General features: G+C 54.4%; 1 protein-coding gene across 1 annotated transcript in view; it reads left to right on the top strand.

Annotated features, from left to right (window-relative positions):
• Positions 1 to 6,689, top strand: part of MLPH (melanophilin) — a 41,758-nt gene extending 35,069 nt beyond the window's left edge. Inside the window, exons 12-15 of the mRNA XM_060151764.1 lie at positions 601 to 693; positions 3,120 to 3,177; positions 3,656 to 3,756; positions 5,246 to 6,689. Coding sequence (XP_060007747.1) covers positions 601 to 693; positions 3,120 to 3,177; positions 3,656 to 3,756; positions 5,246 to 5,290 — 297 coding nt within the window. The 3' untranslated portion in view covers positions 5,291 to 6,689. The remainder of the gene's footprint in view (positions 1 to 600; positions 694 to 3,119; positions 3,178 to 3,655; positions 3,757 to 5,245) is intronic.
• The last annotated feature ends 11,070 nt before the right edge of the window (positions 6,690 to 17,759 follow it).

The following is a 17,759-nucleotide window of genomic DNA, read 5'->3' as shown; positions in this document are numbered from 1 at the left end:
AGCTTGTGCTTCTAGTGGGAGGAGACAGAACAAGTCGACGAGACTGAGGAGAGGGTAGCCCCAGGGAGCGCTCGGATGGGGCAGGGTGGTCGGGAAGGGATAATACAAGAAGGCAGCCCGGGCGAAGGCCCCGAGGCGGTGTCGAATGTGGTGTGTGCGGGGATCTGCAGTGGAGCCCTGCGCCAGAGCCCAGGGAATGCGAAGGGGAGTGTCTGGGAGGAGAGCAGATTCCAGAGAGCCCCAAGGACCGTGAGAAGGGTTGGGGGCTGTGGGAGGGCTCTGGACGGACCTGAAGGGGGCCCGGTTCCTGTTCCCAGAAGCCTCTGCCTTCAGCTCTCCCCCCGTCACTACCCCTCCCTCAATCCCTCATGGATGAGCCCCCAGAAAATGTATGGAGCCCCTCCCCCGCTTGGGGGTGACCCTCCTGACAACCGTGGAAGACGGATGGAAATGGGGCGCCCAGGAAGTGGCCCTGGGCGGGTCACCCATCTTAGGGGAAGCATGATGAAATCGGTGAATCGGGGGCAGCAGCTCCTCCTGTCCTGTGACGTTGAAAGGACGTCCAAGTGACATCTGTCTGTCTGTCTGTGGTTCCCCCAGGTGTCAGATATCGAGTACAGGATTGCAGCCTTGCAGGCTGCAGGGCTCACTGTGAGAACCTCGGCAAAGCCCCGGAAGAAATCCAGCCTCCCGGTGAGTGGAGGGGCCGCAGGGCCCTGGGGGTCGTGCCTGGAGCCCTGGCCAGGAGCACGGGGCAGCCCGGGGCCTGGCAGTGAGAGCCCCCGGGGCAGCCGCCGCCCTCCTCCTTCATCTGCCAGCCTCGTGTTCCTGCAATCAGTGACCTGTGGGCTGCGCTGGGATTCCTTTTCGTTTGCTAGTGTCGTTTCTAACGGAAAAGAGTGCTATATGGGGGGACCGTCAGCTCCTGCATGAGAATTGGAAACACAGCCACGTGGTACACACACACACACGCACACACACAAAGTCCAAAGGAAGCAGGCTGGACAGCACCTCGTGTTGGTGGCCTTCATAAAAGCGCTTTGCAAGGCGGGTGTGACGGTAGCAGGATGGGGACCTGCCCACGACAGAGACCTGAGACCAACATCCTTCCCCCCGATTCAAGTCGGGAGTCTCCAGACAGATCACAGTATGAGGAAATCTGGCAGAAGGATGATAAATGCTCTTAGGGGAGTCCCAGATGCGGCTGCCGGGATGCCCAATCAAATCTGAATTTCAGATTCACAGCAAGTCATCTTCTAGTATAAGTATACCCCGTGCAATATCTGGGGCATACTTGTACCAAAAAAGTTTAATCATTGTTTATCTGAAGTTCAAAGCCAACTGGGCGTTCTGTACTTTAATTTGCTAAACCCAGCAGCCCTGGGCGCAGAGCCCTGGAGTGGTGTGTGCTCTGTGGGTGTTGCCGTGCCGTCCCGGCCTTCCAGACCGAGGACTAAAGAGAACACCCTCCGTGTGTCCTGCCCGCCCGCCCCGTGGCAGGAGGTCAGACGAGCAGTCATAAGCACAGGCTCCTTCCCTGTTCTCCAGGTATTTCTTCCCCAGCTTGTTGGGAAGTTGGGCCAGAGTCCTAAGGATCCGCGTGCAGACCCTTCGGGTGAGGTCGAGGTACGTGTTACTACATCCAAGCTCGAGAGGCTGGACGCGGGTGAACGGTTGGCCCGACTTTTCCAGAAGCGTGACAAGTACGGAGGGGGTGGGGGGGGGGTGGAGCTGAAACATTGGGACTTTAGAAACCTGGCAAGTCTCACAGGCTGCTCTCCCCATAGGGTGTCTGTCGGGGAAAATCCAGGAAAACCCAGCCAGGGGAGTGGGAGGGTGGGACAGAGGGCAGAGGGGAAGGAGACGGGCAGACCCCAGGCAGGGGAACTGGCTGAGAGGAACACAGAGCCCTGGAGACAGTGCACATCACAGGGGCCGGGTGCTGGGCACGTACTGCCCCCCACGCCCCCCTGTCCTGGGTGACGAACATTCACAGGCGTAGCAGGCTCCAGGGCCCGGGGACGGGCCTCCCCTGGGAGCCGCGGGTCCCGGCCGTGGGAGCGAAGCACGGGAGCCGGTGTGCGCGAAACGGCACAAGGATGGACGCGGGGTATGGGCGGGACGCACAGAGCAGGCCGTCTGCTCCGGGTCCTGCCTGCTGCCTGATACGCCCCTTGTGAGCTGTGATGAGCACCTAGTCATTTGTGCTTCTCGTGACAAGAGCAGTAGGTAGCTCTTCGTAGTTAAAAACGGTATTTTTTTTCCATCTTTCCATTTGATGTTCAAAAAACCTGGTAAGCAGGTGTGGATATCGCCCCTGTTGCACCAATGCGGAGCCTGAGGGTGGGGGAGGTAGACGTACTGGATTGAGACCACACAGACCAGCGACAGGCGGTCTCAGTCCGGCCTCCCAGCCCCACCCTGACCCTCTTCTCGGGGCTGTGGTCTTCCCTGACCTGTCCCGGGAAGCCCAGCCTGAACGTGTCTGCAGCCAGCCTCCTGGTACAGCCCACAAAACCAGCCAGGCTGAATCGCAGGGAGTCAGGCGTTGGCAGGACTTCCAGGGAGTCAGGCCGTTTTGCTCTCAGCTTCCCCCTTGAAGAGGCAAAACAGCGAATGAATTAGCCCAGAGTAGAGAGGTGAGCAACAGGAAAGGGGCAGGGAAAGAAAGGTGGGGGGCCCAGCCGCCATGGGGCGCTGAGAATGTATTAGGTACAGTTAATCTTCCAATATCCTGTACAGGGGCTGCTGACCCATTTTCCAGATGAGGAGACAGTTCAGAGAGAAGATGTAAATCGTCCTTGTCACGGTGGTGAGGGGTAGCGATAGGATTTGAACCTGTCTGTGGGGCTGGAACTTGGCCTTTTCCACTGTACCCACCCAAGGCTGCAGTTCTCCGAAAGCTAAGCAGCTCTTTTATATTCCGGCATTTGTTGCGTAATGTATTGATAGCGTGCATTTTAATATTGTTAAAAGTTCAAATTTTGCCCAGGAACAGAAGAGAGTTGCCCTGATTAATCCGAATCTGCAGGAATGATGAGAAATCCAAACCTAGCTCCCCGGTGTTCCTAACAATTACAGCAAGGTACTGACGCCCAGAGACGGCTTCTTTCTTCCAGGTGGTGGCTGTACCCTATCCTGTGAGGAGAAAGCTCAGTGATCACCCCAGAAGTCAAGGTAAGAGTCACCTGCTTCCCTCGTCCCCCAGGCCTGGGAGGTGAGCTCAGGGGCGTGAAAATGGCCAGTCGGGGCCCCATATTTCTGCGTAACCCGTGGGACCCGGCATGTCATGCCACTGATGCCCGAAGGACACTCCAGTGCCCTCGGGCCACCCTCAGGGACCGTTGCAGTGACGTGGTGTCTGGATACCTGGAATTTGCTGCCTGAAGCACATAAGGGTGTTGACGGTGGTGGCAGCGGTGGTTTCCTTGTCCTGCGATGTAAATCGTCCTAATAATGGTGCAAAGCTCCCCACCTAGAGCACACAGGACGTAATTAGCCCGCCTTGATGTCTTGGTGGTGACGAGGACATCAGCTTCGTCCTGGACGGCACATTTGTTTTTATGCTCCTTTTAAAATTTCTTAGGAAGCAAAGACACTTGTTTGGGGTAAGTTTGTGATTAATAAGCACCCCCGCCTCCTGTTTTCCTCAAAGACAAAGATGATGACTCTTTCGATCGGAAATCCGTGTCCCGCGGATCCCTGACACAGAGAAACCCCAGTGGCAGGAAGGAAACCGCCAACCACAGCATTGCGGTACGTTTTCTCTTTTCACTGAGGCGGCTTTAAAATTCTCTCAGACTGACATGTTGATATTAGGTTTTCAAAGTAAAGAATTGGGGTACACTAACGGGAATAGTAAAACCAGCAAAAGGTCTAAAGGAAAATCGGAAACATTTCTTAAAGGTACACAGTGTACAGTGACGGGGTCGCCTGGCCCTGGGGGACTCTGGGCTTGGGGACGGGGACAGTGCATGAGGCAGTGAGGACTCCCCACGCAGCCCCACCTGCCCACCCAGCGCTGTAAAGGTCATTCAGCTGAACCACCTGTGCAGGTGCCGGCGTCAAGGCTGTCCCCCGACTTCCGTGGGAGAGGGCTCTCTGCAGAAAGAACGTGAGGTGTCTCCCAAAGCCCAGGGGACATCAGGCTGGACCGGCGGGGTCATGGCCTTGATGCCCGCAGAAGTGCACCTTGCAGCCCTGGCACCATGGTCCTTGGTGTTTGCAGCCGCACGAGAGCCTGCTGAAAGCACCAGCTTTTCTGACGGGCGTGTCAGCTGCCTGGGTGCCCACGGCACTCCGCAGACACAGGGCTGCAACGGCGAGAGACAGCTGACCTCTAGGGACCCCAGAGTCATGCCCACGTCCCAGGAGTGGGCATGAGGTCTCAGTGGCCTACGTCAGGTGCAAACACCCCCATCCCCACAGCTGTCCACACTGCGACCACCCAGCAGTCATTCTGACTTCATGCCGGTTACGAGAGTCTGAGTCGATGGCTTCGCTGTCCAGGAAGACGGAGCGACCGCTCTGTTCTTTCCACAAACTCCGTTTTTAATCGGGATTTCAAAGTATCTCACAGTACTCATTGCTGATGATTGTGTGCGAGCCTTGTGTCGGCAGACGGGGAAATGGGGCACACGTGTCCGATAGAGCCAGCGTTAGGCCGCCCCAGACGACAGGAAAGGACAGAGGGCAGAGGCTCCCTGCCAGGCCCCACCTGAGCCCGGAAGAGGCCGCCTGGACCGTGGCCAGAGCGTGGCCATCCCCAGGGGCTGATGGCGGGCGATAAGAAATCACCAGCGGGGGCTTGAAAGTCTACATGCTTTCAAATTAGAACGCGCCTTCCGTGTTTCAGAGCTTTAGATCGTCACATACTTTCCGTCCTTACAGCCCATTTGATGAGGGCTGGTGTCATTGACCCATAGCTGGGGAAACAGGCAGAAAGAGATAGAGTAAAAAAAAACCCGGCAGCAGGTTGACTGATGCCTCCCGACCAGCAAGCCCATGTGCGCATCTGTGTGCTCTCCCGTGTGTGTGTGTGTACGTGCCGTGTGTGTTTTTATGTACACACAGTCATATAGCTAAGTGCGTGTCTACCTGTGTGCACACCTGTGTGTTTACATGTTCCTCTGTGCTCACCCGTGGATTTCTGTGCCCACGCCTGCATGAGTGTGTGTGTGCTCTCGCCCGTGTATCTGTGTGCGTACCCACCTGTGCATGCTGACGTGTCCATGTGTGTTCACAGAAACCCGTGATGACCCACCAGCCCTTAAACGGGAGGTTCGTCTGAACGGGACAGAGCAGGAGTGGCGCCGGTCCTTTCCCTCCACCTCGGCCTCCGTGTCCCTCCACCTGCCCTGCGTTTTCCAATGCACGCAGCCCAGTGGAGGAACGAGAAGAAACCCCATCTGTGAGCTGACGGCGGTTCTCAGGCCGTCAGCTCTTCACCCACGTTCTTTGATGACCTCCAAGGCCGCCCCTGCCCACCTGCTCTGATCCGTGAGAAACATCTAAGCTGACGCGTCTTTCCTTTAGGGTTTAAGCTTTCTGAAGGACACAAAGAAGCTCTGTTCAGTGATCTTCTACCCCTTTCACTGCTGGCTTTCTTATGCTGCTTTCATGACCAGAATGGAAAAGGGGTGACTCAGTGACCGCACCAGCCATCTGTACACTCCTGACTGTGTCTGTCGGAGCCAGGGCAGGTGTGTGGGTGCGACTGGACGTCAGGACAAGTCACTGAGCTCATGTCCATCTGAATAAGAGGGTGGGATAGACCCCCGCATCTCCTCACACAAACACACCTAGTCTGCAATTTCCCAGCCTGTGCTTCACAGGCTGGGAGAAGGGACACCGTGGTCGAGGACAGAGCATGCCAGCGGCAGCAAGTGAGCATTTGCTCAAAGCCCGGGTGCAGGTGCAGACCGCCTGCCGGGAGGCACTGGCAGAGTCTGGACGGGCGGGGCCCAGCCTGGCACTGCCACTCGCTGCGGTGGAATCCAGGAGGCCACTTGCCGTCGGTCCGCAGAGGATCTCCAAGTCCTGCTCAGCCTCGGACAGTCTGGGTGTCTGTGTGGCTCATCCAGCTTGAAGGGGAGCCCGCTGGGACCCCCTCCACAGCTGCCTTGAGCACAGTAACCCGTCTCCCCTCGCTGAGCACGGCTGCGTGCTTCAGAGGGACCGGTTTACTGAGTCCTCGGAACAGCGCACTTTGCAGAGGAGGGAACAGAGCCCCGAGTGTGAGGCAGCCTCCCCTGTGATCCCTGATACGTTCCAGAGTGACGGGGTCAGCTTTGAGTTTGCTCTCTCAAGTGGTCTGGTGTCTGTGTTCTGTGGTAACTGAAAGAAGAGGTGAATAAATGATGCCCAAGAGCCTTTGATACGAAGACTGACTGTGGACACAGCCCCACCCATGGTTTACAGATTCTGCATCACGAGCTCCCTTCACGTTTCCACTGAGCCTATAGCATCACGGTCACCGCAGAGACCGTGTCATCGACGGGCTGGCCCATGGCAGCTCCAGTGCGCTTTTCAGAATCAGCATCTGAGTTGATCTGAATGACGAGGCTTCAGGTTGTGCTGGGATTTGCAGAAAAGATGGCTCTGAAACTCCTTCTCAGAATGAAAGCTGCTTGAAATAGTCAGCTCCTAATTCAGCGCTGAAAATGATTAAAGGAGTCCAGTAAGCCAAAGAGGGTCAATCCTTGTCTCCGTGCACCCCTCCTCATTCACAGAGTAAACTAAGTCAGCGTGAGTCCCTAGCGCCAAGGAAGAGGCAGTCGCGGCTGGCCTGCAGCACTGCCCTGGGTGTGATGCAGCAAGCACGTGAGGCCTTGTGCCCCGGAACCGTAGTGGCCACTTAGCTCCGTTGCTAACTTGAGTTCAGAGAGCTTCCAACCTGGAAGCACATCTGTCCCTCCTTCAGAAGGCCTCTCGTTGGGGTCTCCGATTAGGGTCAGGGCTACACTCAGTCTTTCATTCTCTCTGCAGCACTGCAGAGGCCCCGGACGGTGTGCATGGCCCAGGGACCTGCACCCATCCTGTGGGCAGCGGCCGGGGTGCCGGGGATGTGAATTCTCCCAGCTCCTGCGCTGGTTCCTCAGCCCCTCTCGGCCCCTTGATGTCGAATCTCCTTTCCATCCCCATCAGGTCCCACGGCTTTAGGCACCTGTGGCTGGATTGCAGCCCAGACCCCCCGAGGTCCCCACCACAGACCAGCTGCCTCTTCCTCTGGCATCTCGAAGTCAGCCCATCCTACTGAACTCCGGTCTTACCCCCAAACCCTGCTGCATCCACTCGGGTCAACTCCGTGCTCCCAGGGGCTCCGGCCAAGGCTCTACCCTCTCTTTAACCTCACATCTGTCGGGAAAAGCTGGCGACTCTGACTTCTGCGTATGCCCCAGCCCTTCCGTCCCATCAGCGGCTGTGTCCCTTATTTGGGGTATATTTTTATGCCAAATGTCCGCTCGGTTATTTCCAGGATGTCAGATCTGGCTTCACACGCCTTGCGCCCCCCGTCACCTCAGTGCCCTCGTCGTGCTTATCTTACAACCCTGTGGTATTGCATGGATGCCGTGCGTCTGTTGCCAGTGTTACGAGCGGTCCAGTGTGTTATTGGTCTCTTGAGACCGTCGTTGTGACTTGAGGACTCACGTCCCCTGGGAGTACTGGCTGCTCTGTCAGCCGTGCCTGGGCAGCCCAGGGCACCAGGAAGGTCACCATGAACCCGACTGCCGGCCCCCTTTGCCTTCTCCTTTGAGCCCCTGGGAACCTTGAGAGGAGACAGCTCCCCAGCCTGGGGTCCACAGTCCTGTGGGTTTGGAGCGACGATGTCCAGGCAGGGCAGCCCTTCTCTCTTCTCCAAAGCTCCTCTGCCCTCGCTCCCTCCCGAGGCTGCCCACTCCGGCGGTCCAGGCCGGGTCAGCAAGTCTGGCCAGGTCCATATGCTTCCTTGTGTCTGTGGTTGCTTTTGTGCTACAAACCCGAATATTTCCGTCTGGCTCTTTATGGAAAATCTGTGCTGACCCCTGGTCCAGGCTGCGGACCCCACAGATGCAGGACTGCCTTGACCTTGGTCTCGCAGGGTTGGCAAGGACCGTCCCCAGGCAGTGCCGAGCAGCGTGGAAGGACCGGACGATGTTTGTCCCCTTTATCTTCACCCCAGTCTCCCTCCACCCCAGCTGCTGTCACCACTGTCCCAGACCTTCCATCCCAAGCGGCTCTCGGCCTCCCTGAGGGCCCTTCTCAAAGCCTAGGATTGTTTGTTCTCTTACTCAATCGTTTCTGCAGATTTTGTTCGGTGAAAGGAGCCAGCACCTCACGTTAACCCACCATCTTGGCAGAAGCCAAGTACGCTGTGCCTTGGACTCGGGCACCGCCCCCAGCCTGACCTCGGTGGGCCCTGCGGCTGCTTGAACAGCTCACTACAACCTGGGCTGCTTCAAGCAGCAGCAATGTGTTCTCTCACAGGGGCCCAAAGTCCAAAATCAAGGTGTGTGCAGGGCTGCCCTCCTTCCAGAAGCTCTATGAGAAACTGGCCTTTGCCTCTTCCAGGTCCTGGGGGCTGCAGTGGTCCGAGGCTTGTGGCCGCATCCCTCCAACCTCCACCTACCTCCACATGTGTGGAGTGTCGTGGGGTGTCGGTGTCGTCTCCTCGTCTTGTCTGTCGTCTTCTCTGTGTCGTCTCCTCCCTCTGCCTTTCTCTCACAAGGACACTTGTCACGGGATTTAGGGCCCAGCTGGACTGTCCAGGACAATCCCCTCCTGTTGCCTGAGCAAAGCCCCTGTTCCCAGTAAGGTCACATTCTCAGGTTCCGGGAGTTGGGATGGCGATGTCAGTTTTGGGAGCCACCGTTCAACCCACTGTTGTCACACTAGGAAATCTGTTTACAGAAACCAGTCAGTGGAACCCCCTTCCAGAGCCCCCAAAAGAGAGTATGGAGCAAACAGGATGGGCCCCCTGCCCCTCAGGGCTCAGCCTCCACAGAGACCGTGGGACTCTGCCCGCAGCCTGGCCACACTCACACCTCACCCCTGAGAGCTGGGGGGCACGGACACCCGGCCTCCCCCGTTCCGTCCCGGTGGCATCGCCTGCCTCACCTTGTCCCCCAGCCCTCGTGGAACTTTCCCTCGAGTTCTTTCCTTCCCTCCCCACTCAAGGCCAGAGGACCCACTCTGTGCAAGGAAACCTCCAGTAGTACCAGTTTAGGGGAGGAGGCCCGCGCCCGGGCAGCGAGTGGCCGTGACCGGACCCCGGGGCCCAGCACCCGCACGCAGTGGAAATGCTTCAGGACCAAGAGCCAGGCCCGTGACCTCACTGAGCAGTGATGCGAGCCCAAGGTCAAGGCCGCCCTGCACCTGTGGCATCCGCAGCAGCCTGGGCACCACCCCAGCAAGGGACACACCGCCACCAGACTGCAGGTTCCCAGCGGGGACATGGGTGGCAGCAGCCGCAGCCGTGCACCCCTCCCACCTGCCTTCGGAAACGGGGCTGAGCTTTTGAGGCCGAGGGAGCCCCAGAGCTCTTGTTGTTTTCTGGGATGTGGGAGGGATGCTGATGACAAGGGCTGGTGAGCACATAAATGACTAATCAGAAAAACTAGAGACGTGACATGTTCAGACCCCAAGCCACGCAAGGGGTCGCGACCTCTAATCCACACAACAGCCCTGCAGGGCAGGCACCAGCAGCTTGCCCTCTGAATGAAAAAGTAGAAATTCCACGAAGGTCGGAAGACCTGCCCACGCTGGTAGCGCGAAGGCGGGTTCAGACCCAGGACTACACGAGCACCAAAGGGGACGCTTTTTCTGCCATATGAGGGTGTCCAACAAATTGCAGATTTCCCCCCACCCCCGTGCCTCCCCCAGGACATCGTCACGTGACTGGTGTGCTCTCCCGGAGTCCTCGGGGACCCTCCTCATAGCAGCCTCACTGCCCCCAGCCCCGCAGACCCTTGAGAGGACGCTTACTCACCACCCCAGCTCTTCATCCCTAATCCAGGCTCTCTCGGGGTTGGTGGTTGTGTCTTTCTGGCCCCTGTGTAAAAGCTACAGGGTTTGGGGTGAGAGCAGACCAGGGGTGGTGTTTGTTCATGGATGCTACTGAAAACATAAATGAAAAACTAAGATAATATAAAGAGTAGAATTTAAATGACAGGTAACGTATGTAAACATTCATATGCAAAGGACCAAGGATTGAAAGGTGCAGGGGAAAGGTCAGGTGGAAGGTTCCGGGCACAAAGGACCAAGGATTGAAAGGTGCAGGGGAAAGGTCAGGTGGAAGGTTCCGGGCACGCCTTGGACCCCTGCTGGCGCCAGCTTCTCTGGGGACTGAGGGGTCCCTGGCCAGGGCCCACGTGGATGGGGGTCCCTAGAGCTCCTGCCGTGCGGCACAGATGGGTGCGGACCTAAGGATAGGCGGTGGCCTGGCTCCACCCCTGTCCTCCAAGGGGTGGCAGGACGTGAGGACAATACAGTGACATGGTGATGGCACATGGACAGTCTCAGGCAGAGCAGGACCGGAGTTCGCCAGGCAGAGCAAGGGAGGCTGTAATTTCAAAGGGCTCTCAAGCTGCCCACCTTCTGCTGGCTTTGCCACGGGTGACGCTGTTGGCTCGGTCCAGACAGAGCCCCAAGGCTCATCCCCGAGATGAGGGAGGGGGCTTCCTTTGGAGTCAAACAGGCACAGGGACAGAGCCAAGCCCGTGTCCCCCAGAGCTGACATGGCGCAGAGTCTCCTGCCCTCTCTGCGTAGGACACTTCCTGACTTGCTCTCCAATCTCTCGATCAAAGCCAAGGCTCACAGCCCAATCCAAAAATCTGCAGAAGACTTAAATAGACATTTCTGCAAAGAAGACATACAGGTGGCCAACAGGCACATGAAAAGATGCTCAACATCACTAATCATTAGAGAAATGCAAATCAAAACTACAATGAGGTATCACCTCACACCTGTCAGAATGGCCATCATCAAAAAACCTACAAACAATAAATGCTGGAGAGGGTGTGGAGAAAAGGGAACCCTCCTGCACTGTTGGTGGGAATGTAAACTGGTACAGCCACTATGGAGAATAGTCAGGAGGTTTCTAAAAAAACTAAAAATAGAGTTCCCATATGACCCAGCAATCCCACTACTGGGCATATATCCAGACAAGATGAAAACTCTAATTCGAAAAGATACATGCACCCCTGTGTTCACAGCAACGCTATTTACAATAGCCAAGACATGGAATCAGCCTAAATGTCCATTGACAGATGAGTGGATAAAGAAGATGTGGTATATATATATATACATACATACACATATATATACATACAGTGGAATACTAGTCATAAAAAGAATGAAATAATGTCATTCTCAGCAACATGGGTGGACCTAGAGATTATCATACTATGTGAAGTAAGCCAGACAGAGAAAAACAAATACCATGTGGAATCTAGAAAACATGATACAAATGAACTTATTTACAAAACAGAAACAGACTCAAAGACATAGAAAACAAAGTTCTGGTTACCAAAGGGGAAAGAGGGCAAGGGATGAATTAGGAGTATGTGATTAACAGATATACACTACTACATATAAAATAGATAAACAAGGACCTACTGCATAGCACAGGGAACTATATTCAATATTTTGTAATAACCTATAATGGAAAAGATATATGTGTGAGTGTGTGTGTGTGTCTGAATCACTTTACTGTACCCCTAAAACTAACACAATATTGTAAATCAATTAAAAAAAAAAAACAAGGGGGCTTCCCTGGTGGCGCGGTGGTTGAGAGTCCGCCTGCCGATGCAGGGGACGCGGGTTCGTGCCCCGGTCCGGGAAGATCCCACGTGCCGCGGAGCGGCTGGGCCCGTGAGCCGTGGCCGCTGAGCCTGCGCGTCCGGAGCCTGTGCTTCGCAACGGGAGAGGCCACAGTGAGAGGCCTGCGCACCACAGAAAAAAACAAGGTTCAACTCCAAAGTGCTTTGCTGGGTGTCAGGCACCCCTATATTTCCAGGAGACACAGAAGCCAAACTGGCAGCTGTGTTTCTGGCTCCCAGGGCATCTAATAAGAGGGGATTTTTCATCTAATTCCCAATAGTCTTTATAAATTCCACTGTTTGAGAGAATTCTCCCGAGTTCCTTTTTCTCCCAGATGGCCATTCCAGAGACATCTCTCCTGGGAGCGGAACACAGGTCAGGGACCAGTGGCCCTGGTGTACAGAGAGCCATACCCCTGCTTCCAGCCAGGAAGCAAGAGAAGCCAGTGGCTTCACTGTGACCCCGGGTGGACATGAGAGACACTATTTAAACAGTATTTAAAATACTTCTCCAGAGTCTTCTTCTCTGTCAGTCTCCTTAATGCGGAAAAGAGAAAAATCATTAAGAGGAGTTGAATGCAGGAATCTACCAAAGACCTTTCACGGTTAAAGGTGGGCTGTGAGTGGGCAGCACAAATCGTTCTGCCCAGATAACCTAGCATCCAGCACCCAGGTCGCCAAAGGACGCCCAGTCTCCTTCAAGTCCTTAGGGAAGAGTGTGATTTCACAGGTCACCTCCCTGGTCTCATCAACTCCAAGCCAACCATGAGTTAAAGAGCTGCAATTCCACAATTTTATACCAAACCGTCATTTCAGAAAGTTCCAAGGACTTTCACTTCTCAGCAGCACCGTGAGGAAGAAGCTGCTTTGCTGGGGCCTAATAACCCGTCGCTGAAGGAGCGCCAGGAATCTTACTGCTTGGCCTCTGCCAGCCAGGCGCTCTGTGTTCAGCTTGCCGGCTGCGGCCAAGAAATCTTTCAACATACTCACAGTGCCTGTAGCTCCAAAGTTATTTTTATAGAGGACTTTTATTACCTATGAGATGTCTTTATGCTTTATTGGGAAGAAAACAGAAAAAATAGATAAACTAAAAAAATAAGGTAAGAAAAGCAAAAGTCAGAATCCTCTCTCAACCAGCAATCTTGTTCATTCCTCCGGACATCCATTCACATATTAACTTTTAGCCAAGACTCCTGCAGGTTAATTTACGGGTAAGTAGGTGAAGTCCATTCCAGAAGGTACCTGACAGCTGTGGCTTCTCGGGAAAGGGCCAGCCTGAGGGATCTTATGCTGCCGCATTCCCCTGAAAACATCTACAGCAAAGTCTGCCCAGAGGCAGCCTTTTGGGTAAAGAAACGAGCCAACCCCTCAAGTCCTTCCACACTCGCAGCTCAGTGGCACCTGGGCTCAGAATCCCAAGGGAATAGTCACACTGGAGAAAGTAGTGCTTTGCTCCATCACCACAAACGCAGCAGTCTGTGACGGTTAATTTTATGCGTCATCTTGGCCTGGCCGCGGAGTCCAGATGTTTAGTCAAACACCAGTCAAGATGTTGCTGTGAAGGTGATTTTCAGGCGAGATTAACAGAAGACATGCCATAATGTGGGTGGGCCTTGTCTAATCAGCTGAAGCCCTTAAGAGGAAAAAGATTGAGGTTCCCAAGGAAGAGGGAATTCTGCAGACTATGTTGGGACTCCGGTGGCAAAGTCAACTCTTCCCTCGTCTCCAGGCTGCCGGCTGCCCTGAGGATTTCAGACTTGCCAGGCCCAAAGTCACATGAGGCTATTCCACAAAATCCCACTCTCTCCCTTTCTCTTTCTCCTTGAAAACACGCACACGCGCACACACACACACACACACACCCCTTATTGGTTCTGTTTCTCTGCAGAACCCTGATTAATACACAGCTCCTACGTGCATAATGTTTCTCACATCATCATCGCATTTGAAGCTTGGAAACCAGTTGACTGGGAGCCATGAGTAAGGCGCTGCTGCAGATCCCAAATGCAGAGTCAGGTCCCCAGAGCCACTGCCTCTTGGAGAAGGAAGGGACCCCCCACTGCTGCCCACCCACCTCTCAATATAACTTCATCCCACTCAGGCCTCAGGGACCTCACTTTCCACACGACTCAGACTTCAAAAACAGCTTTCTAATTTATAGATGAGTGCTTTAACATTTTCTCTGGATTTTCAGAAGCCCTCTACCTCAGAAACAGCCTTGCCAATAACTGAATACTCCACTCACCAGGGCTCTTCTGCAGCTAGACCTCAGATAGGACAGTGTCTTTCCAGGGGTCCAGAGGAATCCTGTGTTTAAGAAACACACAGGCCAAAGCCACAAAGACTCCAGTTTCTTCTAGGAACAAGGGCCAGAAAGAAACATGTCATCAGTCACTCAGACACCTTTATAGAGCACTGCATATTTTCCCATGGCTGCCATAACAAAGGACGACAAGCAAGGTGGCTGAGAACAACAAAAATTCATCGTCTCACAGGTCAAGAGAGCAAGTCCAAAATCAAGGTATCGGCAGGCTTGGTTCCTTCTGGAGGCCAGGGGAAATGGCCCCATGCTTCTTGCCCAGCTTCAGGTGCTTCCGGCAGCCCTTGACGTCGTTCCTGGTCTTGTGGCTGCATCCCTCCCATCTCTGCCTCAGAATCCACATCGCCTCTTCCCTTGTGTGTCTCTGCTTGTCTGTCCTCTTCTCATCATGACCCCAGCAATTGGATTTAGGGCCCGCTTTACACCAGAATGATCTCGTCTTAACAAATCACATCTGCAACGACCCTATTTCCAAAGAATGTCGCATCTGAGGTTCCAGGTGGACATGAATTTGGGAGGACACTATTCAACCCCCTACAAAGCACCATTAGGTCCAAAAGCCAAAACAAAACCATCCATCATCACGCTACTTACTGCGTGCTCGCTGGGTACCCGGTAATCTACCATGTGAGTGTGTGAGCTCAAAGACCTCAGAGCTGTGACTTCCATCCCAAAGACTGGGGTTCTCCTAACCATGCTGAGGACACGGGGGTCTCCTCCACGTGGCTCTTCCAGTGCAGGAGTGTCATCTGCTCACAGCAGCCTGGTGCGCCTGGAGCATCCTCTCAGGACGGAGGAAAGGGCAGGGGCCAGGGTGGCTCGGGGCAGCCATGCCCTGGAGACCTCTCCGGAGCGTCCCTCTTGAGCATGAGCCGTTCGTCGCGCATTTCAGGAGGTGAGTCTCCACCCCCGCCCCTGCCTCTCCAGCCCAGGTTCTGACTGTAGCCCTGCGGCGGCCACAGCTCATGGTTCTAGACACAAGAGTGAGCAGGGTGACGTATGTCCTGGGTGTTGGCCAGTCAGGGATGGACCGAGCCTGCTGAGAAGCCCTCCGCTGGACCGGCGGGGAGCGGGTCACTGGATCCACCCATGTAAACCTCACAGACACCCCACAAGGGGTCCCAGGAGCCAGACTGTCATCTCTCCCCAAAGATCTGAGGCCTCCCTGTGCAGAGTACTGTTCACCCACACCTGTCATAAATCATTTCTAGCTAGAGATACAGACCAGGGAGCAGCGGACTGTGGTTCCAGGTGTTCTCATAAATAACGTCTTGCAGGTGCCCCCTGGGGCTCGGGGGCTCCTGGCGAAAGCAGTAGAGTAGCACCTCCACTTCTCAAAGTGCCCCCTCAGTAACTCTGGGTCCTCTTATGGCTGCCACCAGAGACCACGGGGGACATCATTCCCCTCTGTCAGCAGGGCGGAGCAGAGAGCCGTGGGCGCAGGGGCTGGAGCAATGCCACCCTGTCGACCAAAATAATCAATCGACAGTCTATACTAGGAATAGGAAAGAGATTTATCTGAGCCAAACTGAGGGCCACAGCCCGGAAGCCAGCCTCCCAGATAACCCGGAACTGCTCTGCAGGAGCATGGTTTTCAGAACAGCTGTGCACCTCGTCAGAACAAAAAACATTAAACAAGTCAGGGATACATTCTTCCAAAGTATTTTTAAAAAACAGAGCAGCAGGTACACAGCGAGCCAGCATGGCCTTGGCCCTGGAAAGGGAGTCTTATCCTCAAAGGAGCGCCAGCATCGGCGTCCCAGGAAGGGAGGCATTTCATTTTTATTTTTAATGTGGACGTTCTTTACTTCTAGTCAGTGCGCCCTTTTCTTTAATGATTAGAGCAGACGTACAATGTATGTTTGATGGGCCACAAACAGGATGTTCTAGTTAACATACAATTCAAGTTAACACAGGTATAAGCCAGAACGACTCCCCCAGACCTCAATATGTGAACATTTCTTTTATCAGCACCAACCCGCACTGAGACGAAGCTGCTTGGCTGAAAGAGGATTCACTACTCCACACACACACACACACACACACACTCATGCACACATACACACTCACACACCACACGCACCACATGCACACACACATGCACGCACACTCACACTTGTGCGCACCCGCGTGCAACACACACGCGTGCCCTCTCACAGTCACACGCTAGCACTCGCTCACACGTGTGCACACTCACACTCGCTGCGCGCTTGCACACGTGTGCACACACGCACGCACGCACAGACTCACGCGCTGCACACTCACACGTGCATGCACACTCGCACATGCACAGTCACACTCACGTGCACACTCGCACACACAATACTCACAGACACACTCACACGCGCACACACACGCAGGCTCCCACAATGGTGCCCAGGAAGCTGCCTCCAGCTGCTGTGGTCTCACAGTGCCCACTGCCCCCGAGGCCCAGGTGCTATGCGCACATCTGCAGGGAGAGGACCCACCTCGAGACAGGACCACACCTCATGTGACTGCTTCTCCACCGTCACCACTCTTCACAAGAGCCACTCTGACCACCGCGGACCCTGAGCTCCCCTGGGCATTCCGACAGAATCCATCCCAGTGGCCTCAGCCTGCAGCCCGGGGTAGAAGCCACCCGCCACACTCCTTATACACTCCCCCTCACCAGCGCCCCCCGACTCCAGAGTTTCTGGGAACCCACCACCCATATAACCTCCATCACCAGGAACGGGCAGCCATGACAGGAAGGAGAAGCGCCCGTGACTGGCCCTCTGGGGTCCAGGTACTGCTCTGGAACTTCCCTCGAAGTCTGACGGAGGCTCAGGAAGGGCCGCGTGGCCCCCTGCACGCGTCCAAGGAGAACAACTCGGGAGGTGTCCTCCCCAGGACAGGCTCCTTGAGATGAGGCTCAACGGCGCTTAAATGACCTTTGCTATAATCTATGATTATTCAGTATATGAATGAGTTCAGTTCTGAGGGCCAAGTGGAATGGAGAACAATGTTCAGTTATTTCAAATAGCATAAATATACAGCTTTTTTAACAACTTGAGGACATGGTTGTTAAATGAAAAGAGTCCGATGAATCTACCCAGAAAGTATGTGGAAAGCACGAGTCTGATGAATCTGCCCAGAAAGTATGTGAAAAGCCCACGAGAAGGAAACATATCACGTGTGATAAATGGCTGGATTCCCTGATATGACGGATGGTTTTTTTCTAGCTTTCTGTATGTGCTAAATCTTTCCACATGTATATAAATAGCTTTTATAATAAAAATAAACTTGTTTATTATTTATTTTACAATGGAAATACATGTATTTGTTTTATCATAATAATAAACTTGTTTATTTTAAACAGTAATTATGACAATTCTGGAAAAGCCTAGAAAAAATAATTTTTCAGTGATCGGAACAGGACGAAAGTGGCTTGCACGTAATGAATGCAGCTATGAAAAGCCATGTAGGTGCCTGGGAAGGATCACGAGGATATCATTCAGTGGTGATGGCCTCGGGTGGCTTGTCCCTTCACCTTTGCATTGGAAACTGGGACTTAAAGGAGGAGGGAGACAGCCGCAGGGTCCCCTCTGTGTCAGCCGTCACGCAGCTGCGAGCACCCAGGCTGGTGGCACCTGACTGCAATTGCCCAAAGCATGAAGGA

The sequence above is a fragment of the Lagenorhynchus albirostris genome, chromosome 6 (genome assembly GCF_949774975.1).
Source record: "Lagenorhynchus albirostris chromosome 6, mLagAlb1.1, whole genome shotgun sequence".
In the NCBI taxonomy this organism is placed as follows: domain Eukaryota; kingdom Metazoa; phylum Chordata; class Mammalia; order Artiodactyla; family Delphinidae; genus Lagenorhynchus; species Lagenorhynchus albirostris.
This window is presented reverse-complemented; position numbering and strand designations above follow the sequence as displayed.